This window comes from Periplaneta americana, unplaced genomic scaffold, assembly GCF_040183065.1.
Source record: "Periplaneta americana isolate PAMFEO1 unplaced genomic scaffold, P.americana_PAMFEO1_priV1 scaffold_29, whole genome shotgun sequence".
In the NCBI taxonomy this organism is placed as follows: Eukaryota; Metazoa; Arthropoda; class Insecta; order Blattodea; family Blattidae; genus Periplaneta; species Periplaneta americana.
The window spans coordinates 66040-93431 of NW_027185510.1; the positions used below are offsets into that span (position 1 = coordinate 66040).

General features: G+C 34.4%; 1 protein-coding gene across 4 annotated transcripts in view; it reads left to right on the forward strand.

Annotated features, from left to right (window-relative positions):
• Positions 1 to 27392, forward strand: part of LOC138693971 (putative polypeptide N-acetylgalactosaminyltransferase 10) — a 99947-nt gene that overhangs the window by 63895 nt on the left and 8660 nt on the right. For 2 of the 4 annotated variants that reach the window (XR_011330654.1, XR_011330655.1), the window contains one exon: positions 1914 to 2057. Coding sequence is in view for 2 of the 4 variants with exons in the window: in XM_069817714.1 (XP_069673815.1) it covers positions 1914 to 2057; positions 7077 to 7247 (315 nt within the window). In the remaining 2 variants the exon portion in view is untranslated. Of the gene's footprint in view, positions 1 to 1913; positions 2058 to 7076; positions 7510 to 27392 lie in introns of those variants that run through there. The other 2 variants (XM_069817716.1, XM_069817714.1) reach the window with 2 other exon arrangements.

The window sequence follows — 27392 nt, forward strand, 5'->3', positions numbered from 1 at the left end:
TTGGACGATGTCTGTGGCCCTCCAATAATATATTTTTTTTAATATTGGCCCGCAGTATTCATAAGGTTGAGCATCCCTGGTCTATAGACTAAAGAGAGACGAACAGAGGAGATGATAATGAAATCAGTAACATTCCTCATACCCGCAATGGTAAAAACAATGAAATAACAAATTTCTGTAGAATATAATATAACATAAATATTTATTTTTTATTCAGACTAAATGACTTATCAGTGTTTTAAAGAAGATCAATAAAATTTATAAAATATATATTCATTGAAGTTGAGGTTAAAATAATGCTAACTTTTTGCGCCTATTGGCATCTTCAGGCACTTGAGCCAACAATATCATGTGATACATTAATTTACAGTAAAAGGCATGGCTGTTGAATATATGTACATTAATCAATCTTAAAACTAACAGATTAAAATCATTTGTGCAAATTAAATGATAAACTATAGTTGAGTTAATTATTGTTTTGATATGTATGATAGTTGAATTAATTATCCTCATCTCTACTTAAATTTACGACAATAATTAAACAACTATAGGACACAAAGATTAAATTGTAGATTTAAAATGAATTCAAATTAAATAAAATATTACCTTGTAATAAAAATTGATTACTTCTATAATGTCTTATTAATGCTTACATTTGGTCGTATAATTTTACCAATTACTGGTATGTGCCGTTGTTATTGATGTAATTATATGTATTATAATGATATAATCTTATGGTTCTTATTGATTCCAATATTAAACTTCATATTGAGTGGACGTCGAAATAATTTCAGATGTTGAAACGTAGAATGCAGGTATGACTTTCAACAGGAAGTTGAGCTGTTCATGATGCAATTCGTTCTATAATATATACGTATCGTAAGTAACTAATATAAAATATTGCTCAAATGCCTAAAGGTGGTAATAGGCGAAAACGTTAGCATTATTTTAATCTTTAACTTCAATGAATATTTATATTTATACATTTTATTGATCTTTTTTTAAAACACTGATAAGTCATTTAGACTGAATAACAAATAAATATTTATGTTATATTGTATTGTATATTGACTTATCTGAAAATTACTACTACAATGCTTACTAAGAAAATTTTTGTAGGCCTATGTCGACAAGAACACAAGAGTTTCAACTTTATGGAATGTGAACAGAAACAGTCCGAAATCCTCTCCTTCCGAGACCAGCAACGTCGGGGGGAGTAAACAGTATCCCTCTTAGATACTCTGTACTGTGATAATTACAAAAAAACCGGCGTAAGTAACATTACGAGTTTTGCTGCTCATCGGCCAGATTTTTCTTCTGTGACTGTACACAGTAATGTCACTAACACATTAAACTGCTGAAAACTTTTTTTCAGCATTGAATTAGTACTCAATAGTTTTGCAAGTTCACTCATGGTTTTATTTCTAAACTCTTCACTGCTGTACACTACAATCAGCTCATTTTTCAATCGAATGATGTCGAAAAATTTTCCATATGTATCTATGAGATTTTGAAAGCAACTTTCTGGGAATTGGTTAGTATATTTTTCATAGTTTTGAGGTGACAATAAATTTAAAAATTTCAGTTTAGGATAATCTTGAAATCTTACATCCAAGTGGTTATCAATATTATCAAACACTTCGCAATAGATGTGTTTATAGTTGATATTTTTTCTCTTCAGAGGCTCACCTACTTGAGACACGGTTTCTTGGAAACCCCTTCATAATCGTGAAAGAAATTTTGTTGAAACTTAAAAACTGTGGGCCAAGGACTAAAACAATCAAATTTCAGTAATTGTAATTGTTGTGTAATGTCTCATTTAAAAGACTGACAATATTCAGAGACATTGAGGTGATGACAGAGTGGTAAATGATAATAGAGCATTGAAAATGTGATGTGGTTGTTTTGCACAGAATTTCATACTGACATGGCACAAAGACATACGTCCCAAGGGCCGCACCATGTGTTGGGACGTGTCAGATGTACAGAACAAGGCTGCAGTGAACTTATTCCCCTGTCATGGCATGCAGGGAAATCAGCTGTGGCGATACAATCCGGTGAGCTAATTGTGCCTTCGAATTCTATTTTATAATTGAATCAGGAATTTTCAAAAGGGACTAAGTCTGGAAAAGTAAATTTGAAGAAAACGACAAGAAACCTTTTGTATGGATCTGGATATTTAACAGTCCAAACATGTTGATACACAATTTAAATGTGTACATTCTAAAGGACTTCGTTCCTTTTAATGCTGAAATCCAAGAAGAGTGTATGGAGACCCAGAAATGGGCATAAACTCAATTTACAAAAAATATGGACTTGGTCCCTTTTTCAAATTCCTCATTCAATTCTTTCTGTCATATATGAGGAGCTCACAACCAGAGTGGATCAAGTCTACCAGTGGTCAGTTTGTGGATTAATGCAATCTCAGATGAAGAAAACTTAGATTTATTCATTGCCTTAACAAACTAAGTTAATAACTCATTTGTTACTCCAGAGAGGGCAGCATTTCCTATGGAAAGTGAAGGTTGCTAAGCATGAGTCAGGTACTTTTAAGACTCAATTTCTCAAAATTATTCCAGAAGGACTTGGTCCACTCTGGTTGTGAACCCTTCATATATTTTTACATTAATTTCTTTATTGACTACTAGAGTTCCACGAAAAATTTACTGGTCTCATTTCTTGCCCACGTCAAATGTAGCTCTATCAGTCATCATTTTCAACCATGAACGCATCATTGTAGGTAACGAATTCGGTGTTAAGAGATACTTCTGTCTCATACACAGAATTCTTTTAACTGCCAGACTCATAGAATCCATGATGGTTGGAATGACCATAACCAAATTTGTTACCAACTGACTGATCATCAAGCTACTTGTTTATATATTAATTAGTTCCTTCAGTCCTTCCTCTGTTCTTTACTTTGTTAGTTCACTTATTTATCTATCCATTAAGGTAAGATTAGAGACCTTGTATTACCAGTGTTAAATTCACCATCTTTAAGTACCCTTATCACAGAAAGTGTTACAGATAAGTCTGTGAATATTTTAAACTGATTCTTTGTTATCTTAAAAGTGCTGAGCTCTTGTTTAAAAAGTGAACTTTGTGAAAATAATAAGTTATGACTTTCTACTACTTTTTAAGAAAAATGAAATTGCATTAATATGAATGCACAACAAAGTTTTTAAGCAAATGACCTGAAACTAGACCTCAACAATCAATGTAATACTAAAAATAAGCTGTAAAAATTTCATGCTTCTATCTATCTTAATTTCTGATAAATAGGTACACAAGTTGGAAATTTTGAAAGCCCAGATTAAGTTCACAGTTGAGCATGCTGACCTTGTACAAGAGCTCAGCCTCACAGTGCTGTACTTGTACAAGCTACCCAATCATTCACAGAATAGGAGTGGTAAGCACAATAAGCCATGGGCTGCAATGGAAACTTTTGGGTGTTTTTTCCATACAAGACAGAGAAAAAACTCCTGATAAAAAAGAGCGACAAAGTACATTACCGGTCAAAAGTTTTCGATCAGTTTTCGATCACCTATCACAACTATGGATTTGTGGTTAAAACAGGGATTTCGTTTTGAATATTCTATTAAATCATAATGCTAGAGAGAGAAAATATTTATTTTGTTGATCTATTTAGCTTTTCCAATGTGTTTGTACATTGAAATAAAATATATAGTTTTTTTTATAGGTGATCGAAAACTTTTGACCGGTAGTGCAAATGTTAGAAAACGTAAATTTAAAAAAAAACACAGAATATTAAACTTGTTTTGAAAATTCACAATAAAGATAGCCATTACAGTTTTCAACAATACCGCCAATTTACGAAACAATCATTCAGCTTCAGAAACTCCAAACCACAACCTTTCCTTATCAAATAATTTTAGATATATTTATATTTGTATGCAGTAGTATCGATGAAAAAAAAAAATAGTAGTTTGACACATAAAACGTATTACATATTTAAAAGCACTTACAATTCAAATTTTTTCAATAAATTATTATACCAAATTGCACAGAAAATTCCAAATTATTATTTGAAACAAAGGTTAAACGAGTGTTGAGGGACTTCTGCTGATTTTGGAATAGACACCAACCCACTTAGGTTAATTTCAATTAAGAAACACGGCAAACGAATTATCTTTGCACCAAAAATGGATGCTCCTTGGACCAAATTACCGTATTTTATAATTATTTGAATGCAACAGAAGTGAAAAGTCAGTGGAAGTCCCTCGATGCTTGTTTCACTGAAACAAAAACCAAATTAAATTTTTTTTTTTAAATTTGGCCTCTGATCTCACCTTGATTAGTTAATAATGTCACTGACGTGTATATTATTATTTTTTATCTTTATGTGGAGAAGGGACTCAAAGGCTAGCCGGAGGCTTATTGTGCCTTAGAATCCTTCATGTGAGCAGGGTTGTTTGAGTCTGGTGCGTTACAGTGTTGCAACTTGTTACATTTCGTACTCTCCAAACTGTTCGGCGTATCAAAAAACTTGTTTGACAAAGTTGTTTGCATGACTTCATCTATTACCTCTGCGAATTAATGTAACAGATTCCCTTTCACCCTGTATATAAAACTGAGTCAGTTATTGTATGATGTTGCTTAACTGTGAACAAACCAGAGCACAGTGCACTGCATTTTGAACTGGACATGGAATACAGGCTTATGATCTGATACGAACTTCGACAATGCTGAGTGTTTGATCCCTTACATAAAGAGTTATAAATTGTGATTGGGCAAAGTGATGCCAAGCCTCCATGCATGCATGTTTGCCCAGGCAGTGTCAATCACAACCTTATTTCTCATGCACTGTATATTTACATATTCTTAATACCTATTAAATTTAATTTTAGCAAACACACACTTACAGTAAATTCCCTTAAACATATAATATGATACTGTCACAAAATCACACATATTTTTGAATACTCTAATAAAATTTACAATTTCCGTATGCAAACATATGGCATTTCTACTTACTTACTTTTCTTTTCCTTCTATAAGAATGTGGGGAAAAGTACCAGTAATTTTGGTGGAGGAGTTGAAGCTGTTTATACATTCTTTCAAAATTTATTTCTTTGGATTCATCATTGGAAGAATATAGACATATTATGTGATTCTAGAGCCACAATACAATCAGTAGTACCAGCAAATCAATCTAAAATGAACAAAAAATAAAAGAAATCTATTTAGTGATTAAAGAAATTCAAAATTTAAATAAAATTATAGTTCTTCATTGGTTTCCTGCACGTTTTGGTATAAGCGAAAATAACATTCTGGCAAAGAAAGGTTCTAAAATGAAACAAAAAGAAAATTATAATTTTTCATATTATTCCATAAAACAAGCTATAAAAATTAACCATTTTCCGCATACTGGGACAGATATGGCACATACAGGTTTTATATTCATATAACTTATAATATAAGAATACAATATTTGAAACTGCATACTGGGACAGATATGGCACTGGAAGAATAACTGGATTTGACCATATGTGACATCAGTTGAGAAAGAGAGAACTAGTTAAGTTATTTGAATATTAAACCAGTGTGTACAAAGCTGTCCTATGCAGTAAGGGGTAAAATAAAAAATAATTACAATATCCAAATCTTAAATGCTACAGTAAATTCTCATTGGAAAAAATCTACTGGAAAAGCTTGCTGTAGCCATGTTCAGGCTCTTTACTGCTCATGATTGTCTCGGTAAACATTTATGTAGAACTGACATCCTGTCTACTTCAAATTATGAATTGTATTTTGAAGAAGAAGAAATGGATATAAATCATTTAACACGCTGTGAAGAACTTAAACAAAATGAAAGTCTTACATTTAAATACTGTGAAGCAAGAGAGAAAATAACTAACTCTATTGTGAAATCAAGAGCATTAGATACCTATGTTAGTTTCGATACCGTTGATCATCAGATATTAGGTTTGGTATTGTAGGTCAGTAATGCGCTATAAATATTGCTGAAGGTGGCCAGCCTCATGGTCTAGTGGTCAGAGCTTCTGGCTATAGTTCATGAGGTCCCGGGATCGATTCCCGGTTAGAGCACAGGAATTTTTCCTTTAAGGGGATTATTCCTGTGTTCGTCCATGGGCTGGAATTTAGGTTAAGTTTAGATTTAAGACCTCTCCTGGCACGACATTATCATAATCATCCTATCACATCATCGGGGTAATGTAACTCCGCTTTCCAGGCACCCCAACCTCAGAAGTGGGTTACAACTAAGCCACGGCCAGGAGAGAAGACCAAAAATGTCGAAAAGACAACCTGGTGGCATTGGATAAAAAAAAAAAGAAGATACCTACCTACTTTTAATCGAGATATCAATGCACACTGTTAACTGCAATGTACTGCTGCTACTGCCACACTGTTGTGACCATAACTCGTATAGGAATAGACTACAGATGCGTATAACAGTTTTGGAATTTTGATAAAACGGATTGTGTATTCCAAAATTTATTCAAAGTATCAAATCCATTGAAAGTAGGATTTTCTTTAAAGTGGGGTTTCTCGAATGTGGAAATAAGTTCTATTGTTTTTATGGTAATTCTTCTGAGACTTTTGAAATCATTCCTTGAAAAATGGGATCATCAAAATTGAATTTTACTGTATATGAAAATTTTAATGAAAATATCGAACCTTTCATCCTTACAGCACATTTTGTAACATTGTCTGGATTATATCAGTCTGTTACATAGGGGTTTTACTGGAGTAGTGAAGTAAGAACGTAATTTTTATACCATTCGCATAGATCTCATTTCTTTTGAAATGTGTGTGTGTGTGTGTGTATCTAATGCTCTGGATTTAACAACGAAGTGATCATCCTTCTTGCTTCCCAATATTTTGATGGAAGATCCACAAATGTCCTAAGAGTTTCACAATTAGCCAGGTGCTCCATCTCCATGTCCTCTTCTCTGGTGCACAGTAAGCATTTAGGTGAATTCAGTACTCCTATACGAAATGTACTCTTATGGAATCAGTAATTCTCTCTATTGCTTCAAGAGAACAGTGTGTTGTGTATTGAACAGATAATAGCTGTTGCTTGTTATAAATAGGAGCAACAATGGCTGGTCCATGGTGGCAATCCGAGATGCTTGGATTCTGATCCAGGTAGACAAATGCTTTATGTCTCAGCATGTGATTCCTCATCACTTACACAAAAATGGAGGTTTGAGAGCGTGGACTTCAAGGCCCTCTCGAACTGGGACAACGCGGGGCCCAACTGAGTTCACAGGTTGTTCGTGTGTCATGGTGCTATTGTTATACCAGGGTGCAGTATCAGGAAATCAGTATTTCGAGTCTGCTGATACTTTTCTGATACTTACTGAAGTGACGATATGTTTCAGCAACTGTACAATGATGTTTTTAAACAAAAAAAAGACATTATTACAAATGTTAGAACGTGGTTAGTATAGTATTTAGCTTTCGGACTAAGCCTGTTACTGTTATTTTTATGAGGAACTGTGATACAGTAACAGTTAAGACTGTTATTTTTTAACCCTTCGTTACTCGCGTTAAATTTCGTAACGCCAGTACTCACCTGGATTACAATGGTAATCCACATTTGTTTTTGTTTGCAGACATGGTTTAAACATTGCAATTAGATTTAAATGTTAAGAAATATATTGTGTTCAGTTATTACAGTAATGAGAATGGATATGTTACGCATAACGGAACGTATTAAATATAAATATTAATAATGAAACGTATTATAGTACACAAATTGCATTCAAGTGACATGTTTACATAATGTTTCCACACTGGACGTGTCTATGAGTCATAATTTATTGTTGCACCATAGTTATGAGTTAGTTCGCTATCATCATAATTATGTAGGTTATCTAGAATTGTTGCTCATTCGCTGTTTGAAGGTCACCTGATCTCTTGATGTAAACTCTCCCACAGGAAACGCAAGTTCACTACTGCTGACCTTTGTTACGTCATATTTGATAACTAAATACCTCACTCAGGGGTGTAGCAATGAAAAAATTCAGGGATGTAACAATCATTCACACTTCACATATAATATTTTACAGATGTTTTTGCAGTTCAGATTTAACGCACATGATAGCCTAATCTACATCTGATTCAATTATCTAAGTAGGCCTACGCATTTCTTCCATACAGTTCAAACAAATTACATGTTTAGTAAGTCAAAGAAAATAGAGGCCAGCGTCGTGAATTTCTGCTTACATCATAGGGTGAGCATAACTGTTCCAGGACATTCACAGCACATTTAGTTCTATTATAAAATGATATTATTTCATGTTTCTAGCTGCCTCCCGTTTCCTCATCCATTGCCTTATCATAATGCATGGTTGATAATGCTAACAGTGGTTTTTTTTCTTTGGTACATACGTGCAGCGTTCATTGAATCCAAACAATGTACTGTTAACTTGCCTGTCTTAGTAGTTGTGAAATGAGGAGGGATTTCTCTTTTGTTTTCTTTCTATGTTCCTACAAGTGTAATTTTGTCATTTTCTAGAAGATCTAAACACAGAGGTATGCTCATGAAACAGTTATCGGTGGTCACATTTCTTCCTGTTCCTTTGATGGGATGAACCAGCCTCTTCACCACTGCATGTGCACTGTTACTTCGGTGAAATGGACAGTCTGGTTGAATACCAGCATAAATTTCCAAGTTATGAGTGTAATATGTTTTCACATCCACCTTAGCAAAAATTTTGATCCAACATTTTGTTGGTTTAGTAGGTATATACTCTTCATGGGACATCGTCCTCTGAATGCAACCAACTGCTCGTCTATAGTTACATATTCGCTTGGACTACAGCACTTTTGTGAGTTCTGAACAAATAACTCTAATACTTCACGTATAGCAGCCAATTCATAAATTTCTTTCCTTTCCTTTTGTCATAAATGTTATCAAAGAGTAGACATCGTAACAAAAATTAGAATCTATTGTAGGTCATTGTCAGGTAAATTGACTCTATTCCTGTGCCATTTTTATCCCATAGTTCTCTTACGTTCAGTCTTCCCGATTTCAAGGCGCCAGCAAAATACAAAATACCCAAGAGTGCCTCAATTTCTACGTCATTTGTTAATTTGCAATCTCTGTCACGTCCGTAATTACGCTTCACTTTTTCAATAAAAATATTAGTACCCTTACAATTACATTGATTATTGTCTGATCAATAAAGAAGTCAAAACTCTCTGTGTGGGTCCGCGCAATTCTTGCAGCCCTTTTAGGGCTCGATAAATGAATCACTATATTTTGTGCTCGTCTTCTCCCTCGTTGAGCTCCTGGATCTGCCTGCCAAATTGTAGTCTTTTTTTCTATCCGTATAGCAGTTTCCATCATTTATAGACATTAGTCTTTCATCACCACCACCACCATCATCATCATCATCATCATCATCATCATCATCATCATCATCATCATCATTGTCTTCTTCTGAATTAGAATCGTGAACTTCATTCTAAAGATTTCCCCTGTTGCTTTCATCATCACTTTCATTTTCAATGCCATCATCCATATCTTCATCCAGCCATTTGCAAATGTTGTTTGTAGTTTCCGTACCCATTGGAGCAAACTGCGAAGAGGATGGAACGATGTCACACATTTTTTCATAAACTTACTGCATTGCATCACTTATAACCATATTAAAAACTATTTCACTTACCTGAACAAAAAACTGACGTCAGTACTCGCGTGGATTACAATGGTAATCCACTCGGAAAAATTGTGCATCACTTTATAAAACTTCGTATAACTTTCCAAAGGGTTGCGACAAATACGTCTAAACACCAGTAATGCCTCACTTAGACTGTGACGAGAAATTGCATTGACGCTCAACTACGCAGTGCTGCAGGCAGTGACGTAATAGAGGATTAAATATCAGTGGATTACTATTGTAATCCACGCGAGTACTGAAGGGTTAAAGATTACCTGTGGTAGTATTTATATAAAGCTAAGGGGTGGAGGGAACACTTTTAAGCAGTGTTTAATTTGCAGGCAAGGAATTTAAGTTGTTCCTCTCAGGTTACATTCTGCTGCTTAACAATGAAGGGAAAGTAGGAATATATATATATATATATATATGTGTGTGTGTGTGTGTGCTTATTGGACTGGACACTGCTCCAATGGAAGTATAATGCCTGTCACTTTAGCATGAAAAGTGTGAAGTTCATTGCAAAACCCTGAAACTTCAGTTTCAGGAAGTTACTGACATTTACTTTTGATGGTTGTCTCTGCTTCAGATTTATGGTAACACAATTGAAATATTTCAAGGCTTATGACTCATATTTGTAGGTTATATATTGAAATCCCTTTTAACTGTCACCCAATTAACCACCAGTACCAAAACAAAATCACTTAAAAACAAACCTATTCAATTGCCATAATTTCACAGCCTGGCCGTCAGTGTTGCCACATTAGTAAGTTCGTGCAAACATTCATGTTCAGTGAATATTCGAACCTAAATTAGTGTACTATTTATGTTGTGTGATGTATTTTTATAAGGAAAATCCACACCGTTTTTATGCTTTTTTATGAAGAAAATCGACAGTTCTTATGTTTACTTAGTTATGATTAAGTGATTGAGGAATGAGCTCAGTGGCAGCTCCTGCATATTTCTTAAGAGGAGGAAAGAAGTTGACAGCACGAAATGACACCTTCTTGAATGAAACATGCTACAAATTAGCCTACATGCATACATGTAAGACCAGGTAGTGTTGGGGTTGGCCTTCCCTTCTGTATAGCAATAATCTGTTCTTGTAAACTGAGTTTCCTAAATAATTGTCCTAAATATATAATGTTTTCACTTCCATTCATTGTTGAATAATTGCGAAAATTAACAATTACAATGAAATTCACAACCTCGTAGCATTTTTCGAGCATACTACAGCATCACACATGTTGGAAGAGACTAGCTACTAACTCGTAACCGGAACCGTTTTACGGAAATGGGAATGGGAAATGATCTGAGGAAAGCGAGAACACTGCACCCACCCACGTGGTCTGTGTTGCCACATGTACATTTTACAAGTTCATTATCACATGCTTTTGAAGAATGTCAGTTCTTGTAAAGTCATACTATCATTATTGTTCAAATCTCCCGGTGGCCGATTAACTTTTTATGTTAAAAATGATGTAGTTTGGAGTATCTACTTTCAGTTTCAAATATATTTGTTCAAAACTGACAACTTGGCTGTTGCCCTGTCTAGTAAACAATGAATAGAAGTGAATTTCAGGGGCCAACTTCGTAGAACTACTTCCTCTTTGTTTTACATAAACCCGAATTTAACTTTCAAATATCCACGAAAGTTTTAAACCATGAATAGTAGCCTATATAAAGTGCAATGAATAATATTTTTGATTTATAATTACAAAAAAGTTTACATTATGTCTTTCATAGCGTTGCGTTAAAACTGTTTTTGTTGTGTCTCCTTCTAGATGTGTTATAGTCTGGTTGAATGCAGCATCGTTAGGTGGCAGCGGTAGCTAGCTTGCTGCACGACCAGTCGGTTTCTATTTCCCGCCCATGCGCTGATTCAGAGGAGGATCTCCTCCCTCTCCGTACATTTACTTGTTTTAAAACTCTGCTTCTTTCTCTGGCCACTAGTGCGCTGTTGTCTATGTGTGTTAACTGCAGTATAGGAGGAATGGAGTGCCTTTCCTCTACACAGACAATCTCGCATCTTTGTCACAGTTTTCTACAGCACATGAGCGCGCGTTGTTTAAAACTTGATCAGCCGAGTTTTTCTTGTAGCTGTGAACTTAAAAATTATCGAATCTTCCTCGAATTTCAAGGCACATATTTTATTTGGTATTTACTTTCAAAAGAAGAAAATGTGAGGAGGACGTTCCTCCCTCCCCTCCCCTCCCCTGAGGAACCGCCACTGAGTGAGCTTCACATGACTGCAGTTTCAACAGTTGGCATCATGAAATACAAACGGGTGATTTTTAAAACTATTTATTCAGTTATCTGGCAATATCTTGTATCTAGAACTAGCCTGGTCCCTTTGGTGCCGGTTAAGAGGGATTCTACTATATTTCACGGAGCTTCTTATTCTAGAGTAATTCAGATTTCATTCAGTGTTTGTCTTTTAAGGGCACAGACTCCCTCAGTTATCATCTCAAAGTCTTCAGGTCCTTTTCAGAGTAAAAATCTGAATAGCAGTGTTCTTCGACATCATCTTATTGTATCATAAAAGATGGAGTCACAGTTGAGTTGAGTAAAACTGTATTGTAACGAAACCCATGAAAAGTTGTAGAATCTGAAAAATAGATTTGAACACATCTAAATTGCTAGTGTACCATGGTAACTTAGTGCTAGAGCGCTTGAGTTATAAGCCCAGGTTCAAATTCCCTACAACTAAGATGGAAGTTATGTCAAGTCGATCACATGCTCACTCGCTGTACTGTAGATAGTACAAGTATTTTGTACTGAAGAATAACAGATAGTGCTGTAACCTGTATAGTCGACATCTAGCAGCCTGCAGTGTCCATGCGATAGCAGGAGAGAGGGGACAGATACTCTGCTCCCTGGTAACCATGACAACAGCAGTTAAACTAATAAGATAGCTGGTTAGCGGAGTGTTTAAACTTAACTAGAACTCTCAAGGGGAGCTGAATTTGGAGATGTCCTACCCATCGCTGACAACTGTACTGCTAGTCATGGCTGCTTTCGGCTGTATTGGCAAGCTCACTCTCTTTTTCTCTCTTCTTTGTTTTAGAAAAATGAGTCACGTGTTGTTAGTTTTCTCTCCCTGAGTAAAAGTTTTCTTTTATGTTGGTAGATTTTTCTCTTGTGTACGGGTGTTCCTGTTATTTTTTCTTTTGTATTACGAGATATTTATTTATACAGTATATTAAATATATCGAGAGTTTAGAAACAAATGCAGATTTAAAAGACATGTTGGTTCAGAAAAGTGTGAATACAATTAATAATTATATATAATAAATAAATAAATTTTCAGTCATATACACTTTTCAGTTTGTGAGGTCAGATAATCTGTTACATCACAAAACATGTAACGTCGGGTGAAACACGCCTCCTTGTCTGGATGTAAACAACTGAACAACTATACAAATATGGCATTCACCACGACAAATTAGACTGCGTGCTCTCCTACCAACAGCATTTGCACAACAGCTTTTTCCATCCCTTTTAAATTTATATATTACATATAGCATTTTAACATAGTTAATATTAATTTTAATGATATGACTTAATGAGAATATTTAGCCGTAATTGTATAAGGTTAATATCATGCTGTGCCTTTCCTTGTTTTATATACATACGAGAATTTAGCATCAGTGTTCAGCTTTACCATGTACAGTTTACTCAAGAGGCACGAAACTTACATACTTGTAAATGCCAGCATGTGCATTACTTACTATATTATTAATTGTTAGATCAACTATCACCTAATTTAAAATTGTTTGCTTCTCATGCACCTGATGATGACTTTTTAAAGTCGAAAATATTAGTGACTTTGTATTAAATATTGTGATGTAACAGATTATCTGACCTCACAAACTGAAAAGTGTATATGACTGAAAATTTATTTATTTATTATATATAATTATTAATTAAATGCAGATTTGTCTAGCTTCTTCTAGTAGCAGTTGTTCAGTATGTTATGACCTAATTGATCGGTTTGCAAAGAAAGAGGATCATGGAGTGAATTTGCTGTAAAATTAGGCTATGTAATAGTAATGAGCAAGCCCCAGATTCTTAGGTTCGAAACCATTTTTTGCTATCTCGTTACTCTCGAAATATTGCTTTTCTTATTCGTTTTATGTAGAACATTATTAAATTTAATATGACCTAAAAGATCTAATTCGTAGGTTAGGACTTAAAATGTCCTAAAGAGACCTAATTCATATTAGCAGCACTACTTAAATGAGTGGTTAGCGAGTGTAATAATTTAATAAAGATACAGTGTTGTAAACATAACAGACTATTAATATGTATTAATATTGGTAAATAGTTCCATAAAACATTCCATCATCACCACGTGAATCAGCAGGCTACTTTTTAGATTTATATTGTTAGGCCTATAATAATGAATATTTGAATGTAACTCTAAGAGTATTGTAATATGTTAACAGTATGTTGTTTATTTTTTATTTCTTTTCCCCATAAAATCATATGAATTCCTAAACATAAGATTTAAAGTTCTAAAAAAGTACTAAAACATAGATTGGAAAATTAATTTTAATTTCTTAAAACCTATAAATTCTGCGCTTGGTAATGAGGTACATGACAGGCCTTATATTTTTAATACATGTAATGCAAACTCTCATCAGTCATGTCTTGGCTTCGTCAACTTTCAAACCCACCATCTGCCACTGGTATAAGCTGCATTTTTTCCAGAAAATTGAGTATAATTTGTGTGCTGCTTATACTGGAAATCTTAAAACACATATTTTATTTATTGAAAATATTTTTTATTAGTGGTACCTTCGTTTTTGCATGCTTGTATTATTTATCATCATTTATCAGTTTTCTTGGGCTATTGGACTCATTGACACCAGACTGCGTTGTCTTCACTTCATCCATTGCGTTAGAATTGAACTTCACCTTGAAATTTTTACGACCATATTAGTGGGTATTGATTTCCATGCTGACATAATCGACTCATACATTTGCTCAAATGAAGTGGAGCTTTCTTCAGGCAACCAGCCAGTGTCATTTCTATTAGTGCTGTACTGTAATCTATTGGGGTCCCCTATATAAAATAAAAGTAAGCACACCTTAATGGAAAGTATATTTCTATATAATAAACATAGGTTGGTACCTAAATAAATTGACATAAATTTGGGTACATAATATTGTAGATATTTATTGTAGTACAATAAACTGATTAAATTAAAAAATGAATTTATGAACACTGGGTATTCTAACTTCATTAAATTGTTTGTATGGTGATTAAAATTTGAAATATTTGTCACTTGTTTTTGCTGATGCAAAATCATTAATTGCTGTTCTGCTAAAATTTGTTTTTTCATTTTTAATGGACAGCAAAATGGACAATCTTACCCTGTAAGCTATGTAGACAGTTTCGAAAATGATCATTCCACCTTGGGTACAGTCACTGTTAAGTAAATGAAACATACTGTGTATAGATCAAAAAGTTACTTATTATAAACAAATCAGCCAATGCTTTAACATTCTTCATTTTTTCAAGCTCGTCTTTAAAGAAAGTTCTGATGGAAAACACTTGAGATTAAAATGATGGAGATGTATCTTCGGAAAATCTTTTGCAAAAATCATCTTCTGCTCTCTTCCCATTTTCTGGCTCTTTGGAGTTCACAAACATTGTGGTTGTAAATCGTGTGTTGCTCCAATAGCCTTCATGCCCTGTAAACAGTTGTTGAACTCTGAAGAAATAGTGTCTATCATTGGATAAGATACAGTTGCATCGAAATGGTGCTCTAAAAACAATGTATTATCTTGTTAAAATTGATGGAAGTGAGTTTGACACATGGAAATGTTTGATAGCAATAATAACATTGCCACTAGTGGAGTACTGCTTGACAATAATCGCCTTGTGCTCAGGTTGTATGCTTCCATTTTGTATTCAGCTGCCAACTGACTCCAAACCTTTCACTATCACAGGAATATCTTCTTCTTCATCAAGGGTGTATACTACTACAGTATTTAGGCACAAATGACCCATAAACTGGAAATCAAGTAGACCACAATGTGATACCGGCTTTGCAATGCTACTGGGTTTAATTTCCTGAATTTTCTCGGGAGACAGCATGTGTCACAGGAATATCACAAAGTCACCAAAAGTCGCACACCTACGTCACTCCAAAGGAAACAAAATAATGGTGTCATGAGCAAAAATTCACGTTGTAAAAACCAAAAATAAAAATTTACAAATGATTATCAGCGTGTAGACACCTGCAATTCATTATCAATTATCAACTGTTGTTAACAGTGGTAAAAATGTTCATTTGTTACAAATGTTCGTTGATAGTTAATAGTAGTATTGATAATTTTAATACTTAAAGATAATGTTTTGACAGTAAAATTACAAATACCCAGAAAACTCATAAATCAGACTTTCAGGAATTAACATTTCAATTGCTGCCACAAACATAAAAAATAATTAAACAGCTTTACTAAAATATAATATAATATTTGTCTTCGTCATTTTTAAGTAAGACTTTCTTCCTGGGGGAGGGGGTGTTGTTTCTTGAGTAGGATTCCCAGTGGAGATAGGCACCTTTTCCCTGTTGTAAATGTTATTAAGCTTTTCACTTGTTGTGTTGATGTACACCCTTAGATAAATTCCAAACAAGGAGAAAAATACATAGCAAAATAATATTTGAAAGCTCTTTACTGAGTGCTGAGTGCTACTTTCCTTTCTGGGCTCTGTAACTGGACGAAGACTGTGATAGTTGCTATCTATGTTGTTACAGACAAATGTATTGACTGGCTTAATTGTCTCCCCATTTAATGTTCATGCTAGTTGATGGCTTTTTCAGTTTTTTCTCTGCAAAATTTACACAAGTCCCTTAAGTGTGAATGAAATGAGACAAGTTGTCTTCAGGCTAGGAGCTCACATAAATGTTAATGGGCCACTATACTGAAATTTCCAAGTTCCATATTGTAAAGGATTCACGATAGTGAAATAAATAACTTCCATATTTATCAAGCTAGATTCATCAAATTGTGATCACTGGTATATCTAGTTATTAATGACAAATGTACAACATTTCATCCACCTGTGATAAGTGGTTTGCATTTTATAATATTTTATTAAAATATTGAATCACTTTATATAAAAAGTCCCTTGCTTCACAGTTTACATTATTCTTAACTGATATTCACTTATATGGATATACTATAGGATTTTGCTGTAAAATTAATCAGTAAATTACTAGAATTTTTTTATTATAAAAGAATAAAAAATAAAAATATTAATAACCATAAAAAATTTCTAGTAATTTACCGATTCATTGTGTAGAGAAACCCAATAATAATGTTTGTTCCAATGTATATAAAGAATCATATAGGTGAATATCAGTTAAAAATAACGTGAATTGCGGCGCAAGGGACTTATTATATGAAGTGATGTAATATTTCATTAAGGTATTAATAAAATGCAAACCATTTGTCGTAGAGGAATGAAATGTTGTACATGTGTTATTAACCAGCTACACCAGTGTTAAACGTCTTGTGAATTTAGCTTTACAAATATGGAAGTTAGTAATTTCAGTATAATGTCCCCTTGAGATGAGTCTTGCCCTCATTGATTCATTGATTCATTGATTCTCTGTAGAGAACAACACTATTACTGTGATTGAATCCAACCAAACAATGAAGTAAGCGATGGAGTGGAAGTGTACATTGCGTAAATTTAAACAGCATTTATCAGGAATATAGTTAAATATAAACAGATCTTAAACTAAGATTAGCCATCATCATAGCCTAGGCGCTCGCGAATAATGCACAATATCTCCTGTGTTAACAGGGAAAAACTCCACAAGAAATTTAACCTCTCAGGTTATGCCAATTTGGACTTGAACCCAGATTTTCAGTTTAATATTCAGTATGCTAACTGTACTACACATATTAGTCTTAACTGAACAGTTGGAGTGTCACCTTTCTACACTGGAGAACCAGGTTCGAATTCTGGCGAATGTAAGTGTGATTTGTGGTGAAGAAATACTTGGAGTTCTTCTGTTTCTCTATTAATTCAAAATATCACTATACTATAAAAAATCGTCTACACAGAAAACAGGAATGTATGAATATGCAATAGCAATTCAAGAACTTCCGATAGTATTTCATACTTTATTTTTTACGTGTAAACTGGGGCCTATGGGAGAGAGAGCTGAGACACTGGTTATTTTATTTTTTGTGTATTTGCACCAAACAAATCCCCATACAAAACTGTGACATCGATCTGACAACCTTTCCTTGTGCTATTAACACGTGAAAGTAATTATTATTGTATTCCTAAGTGATATAGGCCTAGTGTTAAAAGTTGTATAAAATGAATAGTGTACTAAAGGACAATGTATTATAGCTGAAAAAAAAATAATTGCATTTCATCAGCATCCTCTTGGATTCCAGAATGGGCACTATTTTCGTTGAAATTAATGAGTTTTCCAAATAATGTAAACTTCGAATGCAGTGTTAATTATCAACTTCTTCTTCTTCTTCTTCTTCTTCTTCTTCTTCTTCTTCTTCAACTCTCAGGTGAAAGTTTTGGCCTTCTCAACAACTTTCTTCCATTCTTTACGGCTTCCAACTGTCTTTGTCCAGTTTTCCACCTTCATCAATTTCAAGTCATTCAGGACATCATCCTCCCATCTATTTCTTGGTCTACTCTGCTTTCTGTTAACTATTGGTTTCCATTTGTATATTTGTTTGACCAGTCTATTATTCTCCATTCTATTTATATGACCAAACCATCCTAATCTTAATGATTTATATGATTTATTATGTTCCTATTCTTCATCAGTTCATTCAGTTCACTGTTACATTTAATTCTCCATGTACCATCATTCATTTTAGTTGGACCAAACATTTTTCTTAGTTTGCTCTTTCAAAAATTAGTAGTCTGTGTTTTATGGAGTTTTTAAGGACCCATGTCTCGCTGGCATTAGTTACTACAGGGCTTATTGTAGTACAGTATAGCTTAAATTTGGACTGTTTAGATATCAATTTACTTCTAAATAACTGCAGGTTGGCATGGTATGCTTTGTTTCCCATTACAATTCTTTCTCTTATTTCTTCCTCAATGGCGTTGTTGTTATTAACAGTTGATCCAAGATATTTGAAACTTGGTACTTGTTGAATCATTTTATCATTTATTTTAAAATCTCCTAAAGTTTCTCTTTTTGTGCTACATTTTAAGAATTTTGTTTTCTTGTCATTAATTACACTGTGTAACAAAAAAAACCTTTCGGTTTAAGTAAATTTTATTCATTTATTGGATAAATTAGATCACAAATAAGATAAATTGGGTACTCCTACCTTCTTGTAATCGTTTCTCTGTTCCTAGTGGTCAATTATGTAATTTAATAGTTTACGTAATATTTGCTTAGCACGTTTTCTGTATTTTTTGTAATATTCATCTTATATTTATAGAGTTAATCCAATTTACTGCTTCACAGACAAGGTTGATTAATGATGGTGTCTCCCAGTGATTGTAAGCATGATCCAGACTGGTTTGCTACGTGTGCGGGTCTTCCTGACCTCCAGAGTGCTGAAGAACAGAATCAAGTATGCCAACAACTCCCGCTCAGCCTGCAAGTCATATTGCGGCGTACCTATGGGTGACCAAGACAAAGTTGGGCACCACATGTTGTGTGTAGGAGCTGTAGATTCATTCTGAGGCCTGGCACAGAGGAGAGAGCAGAAGAATGAACCAGCAGATCACCGGAATATCTGCTATTCCTGTGTTGTTGACTTATCCCATCACAGAAGAGGTACGAAAACAATGTGTAGGCCCTACCATCATCACTCAGGCCTATTGCACACAATGAGGAGCTTCTGGTTTCTCCTCCTCCAGGACGGCAGTAGTCTGACTTTTCCAATAGTGAATCGTGTCAGCGAGGAAGAGGACTTCTCAGAGGATGCAGAGGCTACACCTCACTTTCCCACTCAAAAGGAGTTAAACAATTTAATCAGGGACTTAGGATTAATAAAATCTTGTGCAGAACTTTTAACATCAAGATTAAAAGCAGTGGAACATTTTGGACTGGAGCTGCAAGGTATCCGGACAAGAGGAAGTGTCACCAAACGTTCTCGCAATACTTCACTCTCGCTGAAAAACTGTGTTATTGCCACAATGTGGGGACCTGTTAAAGAAATAGGGTTTCCCTATGATCCAAAGGACTGGCAGCTCTTCATTCACAGTTCGTGCAAGAGTCTGAAAGCTGTCCTCCTCCACAATGGCAACAAGTGTCCCTCAATTCCAATTGCTCATTCAGCCCATCTTAAAGAAGATTACTCCCATGTCCAGCAGCTTCTGCAGATGGTTAACTATGCAGAACAACAGTGGAATGTAATTAGTGACTTAAAAATGATTGCGTCTTTGATGGGACAACAAGGTGGAAGCACAAAATATCCCTGTTTTCTCTGCCTGTAGGCTAGCAGGGATATAGCCAGGCATTTTCAACCAGTGAATGGCCATTGAAGACGGAGTTTGTGGTTGGTGAGAAAAACAGGTGGGAGCTTTCTGTGAAGGAAAACAAGATTCTGATGCCTCCGCTCCACATTAAGGTTGGCCTCATCAAGCAATTTGTAAAAGTACTAGATACAAATTCAGATATCTTCAAGTATCTGTCTTCCCCAAACTCTCAGAGGTGAAGTCAAGGGAGGAATTTTTGTGGGCACCCTGGTGAAGAAATTACTTCACGATGATGAATTCATTGTGAAACTTCTACCTATACAAAGGGGAACCTGGAAAAGCTTCCGTGATATAGTGAAAGGTTTCCTGGGTGATCGTAGAGTGGACAATTACAGGGAGGTGGTGTAGGGTCTTCTGAAGAATTACAAAGCAATGGGTTGAAGAAAGTCACTCAAGTTACATGTCCTCCAGTCAGATGTTTTCAAGTCACACATGGATGCATACTCATAGGAACAGGGCGAAAGATTCCATCAAGACCTACAACTGTTAGAAAAGAGATGGACTACCAAGTACAGTATAGTGGCGACTACATCTGGGGTTGATCAGAGTCTGATGTAAGCTGCGAGAGAAAAAGTAAGAAAAAAAAACACATTTTTAGACACTGTGAATATCTTTCCATGATGTGTAAGTGTTTTAACCTACAAAAGAGAGAGTAGGAAAAAATACATCTTTAGACACTGTGTATGCGTTTTTATGATGTGTAAATGTTTTAATGTACTTACATAACTTCTGCACATTTGCTCAGACCCTGTATATGTTTTCTGCCTTAATATAGAAAAAACTATTATTGTAAACTCACTTATATAGTACAAAAGGAAGATATTTTCTTGAAATTAAGAAAATCGATGCCTTATCTCTAAAAACAATTTCACACATGGGAAATTGATGTTTTCTTGTGTTTTGCAACATACTGAATTAGAAACAGCAAAAAAATTAACTTAAACAAAATCATTGTTACACAGTGAATTTTCAATCCATATTTCATTGCCTGTTCTTTTAGATTGTTAAATGTTTCTATCAAAGCTGGTTTGTTCTTGCAATTATTATTATGTCATCAGCATAAGCTATACATTGCCTTAATTTTGTTGTAATGTTTCCAGTTTCTTCAATATAAAGTCTATAACCAAACTAAATAGTGCAGCTGAGTGCAGATCACCTTGTTTCGAATACTGAACTTTTCACTTATCTTATTGGTCACCTTTATTTTTGCCTCAGTGTTTCTTAATGTTAGGACTATTAATCGTATCATTTTATTAGGTACTTCATAAAATTTTAGACACTCAATAATTCTATTTCTACATATTGCATCAAAAGCATTACTGAAGTCAATAAAGATGTTATATAGGTCAATATTAAAATCATGGCATTTCTCAAATATTTGTCTAACTATAAATATATTGTCTACAGCTGATCTGTTAGCTCGGAAACCCATTTGATAGTCATCCAGTTTGTTGTCTATTATTTTAACAAGTCTTTGGTTTAATATAATGGCATATATTTTATATGTTATATTTAATAACATAATACACATTAATCTATCTCCTTTTTTAAAGATTGGGCAGATGATTCCTTCATTCCATTGTGTTGGTAACTTCTCTTCTTCCCATATCTTTGTCATCAATTTATGCAGTTCTTGTTTGAGCATTCTTCCCCTGTATTTTATCAAATTCGGTGAGATGTTGTCTGATCCAGGAGCTTTATTTGTTTTCAGATTGTTAATTATATGACATACCTCATTAAAACTTGGTGAGGATACTTGTTGATCAATATCTATTTCCATTCCTAAAATTTGTGTTATTTCTGTTTCATTAGTAACTTATTTATATTAAGGAGTGTCTGGAAGTGTTCCTTCCATCTATCCAGTACCTCACTTGGTTGCATTTGTATGTTGCCATTGGCACTTTTACATATCATGGGACTCACACTTTGCTGACATTTGAAATTCTTAACCTCTTCAAAACATTTTCTTGTTTCGTTCTTGCTGGAATTTTCTTAAATTTTGATGATCTTCTCATTTAACCATTTTTTTCTTGTTTCTACATATTTTATTAGCTTCTTTCCTTTTTTGATTATAAATATCATTACTAGCTCTTGTCTTATTATGCAATGCTCTCATTCTTGCTTCATTTTTTCAGCTATAATATTCCTACAATCTTCATCCTACCACTCATTTCTGTGTTTCTTCTCTTCCTTACCAATTGTTTCATTTGCCGCTTCATCTATTGCCTTTTTTAATTCCTTCCCATTTGTTATTAACAACCTGTTCTTCTGGTAGGCCTTTAAGATTTTCAAACACCTTTGTTCTATATTGCTTAATTTTCTTGGTATTTTGTAAATTAACTTTATTCCATTTAATCATCTGATCAGTTTTCTGTTTCTTGTATATCTTTGGCAGTTTTTGATTCATGATGACTTTAACTAAAAAGTGATCAGAATCAATATTTGGACTCCTCAAACTTCTTACGTCCTCTATAAGATCTTTCTTCTTATTATTATTTATAACGTGGTCTATTTGGTTTACAGCATTGTGGTCAGGTGAGAGCCAAGTACCTTTGTGTATCCTTTTGTGCTGAAATTGTGTACTCATTATTATTAAATCATTTGCTGTCGCGAATTGACATAAGAGTTCATCATTTTCATTAATTTTTTCATGCAGTGTATGTTGACCAGTGACGTGTCTATATATTAATTCTCTTCCTAATTGCGCATTGAAATCTCCCAAGATCACAAGTGTCACTTCCAGGCACTCCCTTAACTAACTTTTCTAAATCATCATAAAACTGTTCTTTACTTTCAATGTTCTTGTCTTCTGTTAGTACATATGCACTTATTAAGGTAATCTTGTTATATTTGCTCCTGATTCTTAGTTTACACATTCTTTCATTGAAATGTTTAAAATCCATTGTTATTTTGTAACTTTTTTAAAACTAAAAAGCCAGTACCAGGTTGGCCTTTTCTTTAATCTGAACCACTATAATATAGAGTAAAATCTTTTTTATTTATTATGCCATTTCCACTCCATCTAATTTCTTGCAATGCTATTATATCTAATTTGGTCTGAGTTATTTGATCTACTAGTTCTTGCATTTTTCCCGGTTTAGAAGAGCAGTTACATTCCATGTTCCAATATTTAATTTACTCGTGTTCCTTTGTCTTTGCCTTAGTCCGATTCCATTTTTCCTTCTGACTTTCGTTTGTTGAGACTTTTTAGCAAATTCTTTTTTACAGTGATAGGTAGCTGGCCTAACGACCAACCCCCCACCTGGAGGGCCAGGGACTCTGCTGTAGGGGTTACCATTCCCGATTAGGCACCGGATTTTCGCCTTTGGACTTCCCTGGGGAGATCGCTGGTTCTTCAGATGTTTACCTGAGTTTTTGTAGATATCTTTCCAATGCATAAGAATATCTCACAGGTTTATCAACCAGCCAAAACCTCACCGGATTACCATGTGTTGTTGTTCTACATGTCGGGGCTTTTTTATCGACTAGCCAAGTCTAGATCCGCCATGCTTTTTTTATTGGGTTATTTTACGATGGTTATTTTATGGTCCACCACCAAAAGTTACCCCGCATTTGCTCGTATTGGGTTGAGGGAAAACCCCAGAAAAAAAAACTCAACCAGGTAACTTGCCCCGACTGGGATTCGAATCCGGGCCACCTGGTTTCGCGGCCAGACGTGCTGACCATTACTCCACATCTGCCATGTTCAGTATAAGCAGGGTCACCTCTTGCAGGATGTGGCGCTTCGCCATGCATGGACGGTCTTGACTATAGCATCCTCAGTAAAAAGATCTTGCAATTGCCTCCGCTTAGCCCTGGGTAGATGAGGACCAGTGTTGTCAACCCCAAACAAAGGTACTACCTTTATCATCCCCTTGACTCCGTTAATTATCAACATTCATTTTAAAGCAATTACTAGAGAAACAGACATTTATTCCAATTATCCAGTGTCGAATTAGGTAATATATTTCTATTGTATTATTATTTGAAAAAGTTTTGACCCTTACATAGGTTTCTGATCTTTATTTTCAGTCAGTACGGTCTTACTACATGACTGACATAATGTAGTATGATAGAGAAAACTGTGAAATTTCAACTGTCTTCTTTCACTTGTTCCAGAGAAAATGAAGACACATGCAAAGAAATATAATTTTTTAAAAACCAAATACACGGCTGAGCATGTGAGAAGAATTGTGTTTATATTCAATTGTTATTATTATCAAACACTTTCCCTAAACAGTACACCATTTACAAAACAAATTTTGAATTGTACATATTACATGGATAATTTGTTAACTGCAGTCACAACATTAAGGTTCATCTCCTAACCACAGTATAAGAAGCATTCAGTCCTAACTATAATGAGAACACAGCCAACATAGTATAGAATGAGTTTCACCTTTCAGTTACAAAATTAATAAAAGTGGAAGAAAATCTTCAAGCCAAAGAATTTTGAAATTAATATTCTCAAGAAAAGTAAAGATTTGTGATAAACATCAAGTAACACGAATGCAGTGCGTGGCTCTGTAACTGCTCATAAAATGTAAGTTATATCAATTTCTTCAAAAAATTTAAAAATATGTTTTAAATATAAAATATGAAAACAATATTTAAATTTCCTTGAGGCCAGTTGACTATATTTTAAAATCAGGTCGATAGTATTCGACCCAAGTACTATCAATTTATTGTCTTATGTACAGCTTCTACTCACTACACTAGATCCATTTTTTCATTCTCTATGGAATTCACATTCATCTCTTAACGTGTAACAATGCTGTCTTCAACAATGTAAATGACATATTGGGTCGCCATTATGATTTTCTATTTCATTTAAAGCACGCAAAGATAACGTTTTATGGAGAGTACATGTATTGAAGAGCTCGGTTCGATTCCCATGGGACAACCAGGATGAACCTCTTCCAAATAAAGGTAAGCTTCCTAAGTTATATTACGAGTCCTACTTGAAAACTGCAATAATAAGTAGGGAATAAAAACATTTACGTTTTGTAGCGGCCATGGCGATTCTAGGAATAAATGTCTATATTATTGGGGGCTGATAATAAATTAAGCCTCTATTGGACAGGCACATTTAGAAACACTACCAAACACGTGGCGCAGTTTAAAAATCGCTGAGAACAATGAGGTTTTATAGTTTTAATACATGATATTTTTTTTGACCAACCTGCCTTATCAGTAAATACAAGCAAAATAAATCGCACAATGCAGCGCTTCTGAAAGTTTGGAATTCTGTGAATCGTAAATTTAAATTTGGAGAATACTGCGAAATATATACAAAGTCACGAAAATACGAATCAATAAAAACATGAAAACTCACCAATTAATATAATATACGGTAATCGTAATATTACAAAAGAAATATTAATAATTAAATTTCATTATTATTAATATCATTATTACTATTAAAGTTCTAAAAAGGAATGTAATATCAGTTTCATATCTGGATTCTCTGAATATCCATGAAAACAAATTACCGACATTGGCTAAATGCAGAAGCAATAAGGCTACAGCTTTCCTTCCTAAGGGTGAAGCCACAGTATTTCTGTTCAGAAGAGACCAGACATAAAATGAGTGGAAGACAATTGTGTAATACATCATTTTAAAGCTTGAAATCTCTATTACTTAGATCCATGGATAATTTTGCAAAAATGTACAGAATTTTGAAAGGGAGCTTGAAAATGTTTCCAGTGGTGTAATTTTGTGTTATGTATGGGACAAAGTTTAAAAGGGCTTAAATTTTAAATAATTTATTTGAAAAATTTCTACCTGTGTTTTTAAAGACATACATCTAAACTGACATTTTATTTTGTGCCTTGGCATACTACAGCTCAAAACCCATCATTTAACATACAGTATACATTTACAGAGTTTATATAGACCCTACATATTTATCACTGGAGTTTAGCATTTGCAACAAGCTTCTTTCCATTCCCTGTGCCACGCATTTCTGATGAACGTCTCTTTTTAAATGTTTAGAAATATCATATTCACCACTGAATTCACCTCTACAAACCTTACACTTGCCAAAATATTCGTTAAAAAACAAAAATTTTAAATGTAATTTAATTAAATATAATAATTACTAAGATCATACAAGTGATGTTAATTTTCTAAAGGAGGACTTTTTGCATCCTGCCTCGAATCGAAGTGGGACTCAGGATTTTTATATGAAAAGTGGGACATCTGGCAACTCTGTTGAAGTCTCTTAGTCGTACTAGAATGTGAGTCAACTAAATTTAAATTGAAGTCCCCCATGAGTATAACGTTCTCATATTGCGGCGTTACGTTTAGTAAGGAGATTTTGCTGCCTATCATAGCTCTCCAAGTGCATCACGATGCTGGACATCCATATGCTGGCAGTAATTTCATGAGAAAAGTTCTTCCCCCATGAGGACTCGCACCAGCGCGCATTCCGTAACTCGAGTCCTAGGCAGAAAATAAGAAAGATTGGAGAAAGCTGAGTTTGCAGTAAAATACCTGCTCTTCGGCAGGACACTAAATGAATTAATGAATTATTAGAGTGGTTGGGGTATAAAAGCAGCCTTGTTTAAGTTACGCGCCAGTACTAAGCTCAAGTTAGGTTACTTGGTGATGGCTGCATCATATGCAGGATTATTTTCCAATTTAATTTTGAATTGTGATAAAGTCCGGCAGTCTCTGACGTCATTAGGTAACGAATTCCAGATGCGAGGTATTTCTTACAGTAGGCTATAGAACAAGCTTGTGGCCTAATGATGTGGTATTCATAAAGTTACAACATTACATAGAAATAAACTAAGAAATCATATGCGCAGGGTGGAAATTACTCGTACTATTAAAATATTTTTTCTAGACTATCTTGTCTTGAATTATCAGTATGGACTTTAAAACTGATATCATAAGGTTAGTTGAGCCATTTGAGATGTAGGTATACAAGATAGTATTAGAATGCTATGAACGATGGAAGCTAGAAATGTGTTGTGAATTCCATAGTTAAAATTTGTTACACAGTGTTATCGAAGTGGTCTCAACGATGACAGAAATTAAAATGATATGATATGTTTATTCCACATCAGTAGTGATGGCCCTTCACATTTCTGTATATGGTGCCATCATCCGGCTATTACATATAAATGACTCAGCTCACTTTTTTATTACGTCACTCACCTCTGTTTCCCTCCCTTCTTTTTCTATTTACCCTGCTCATTCCTAGTTATCTATCTTATTCTAACTAATCTCATTTAACAATA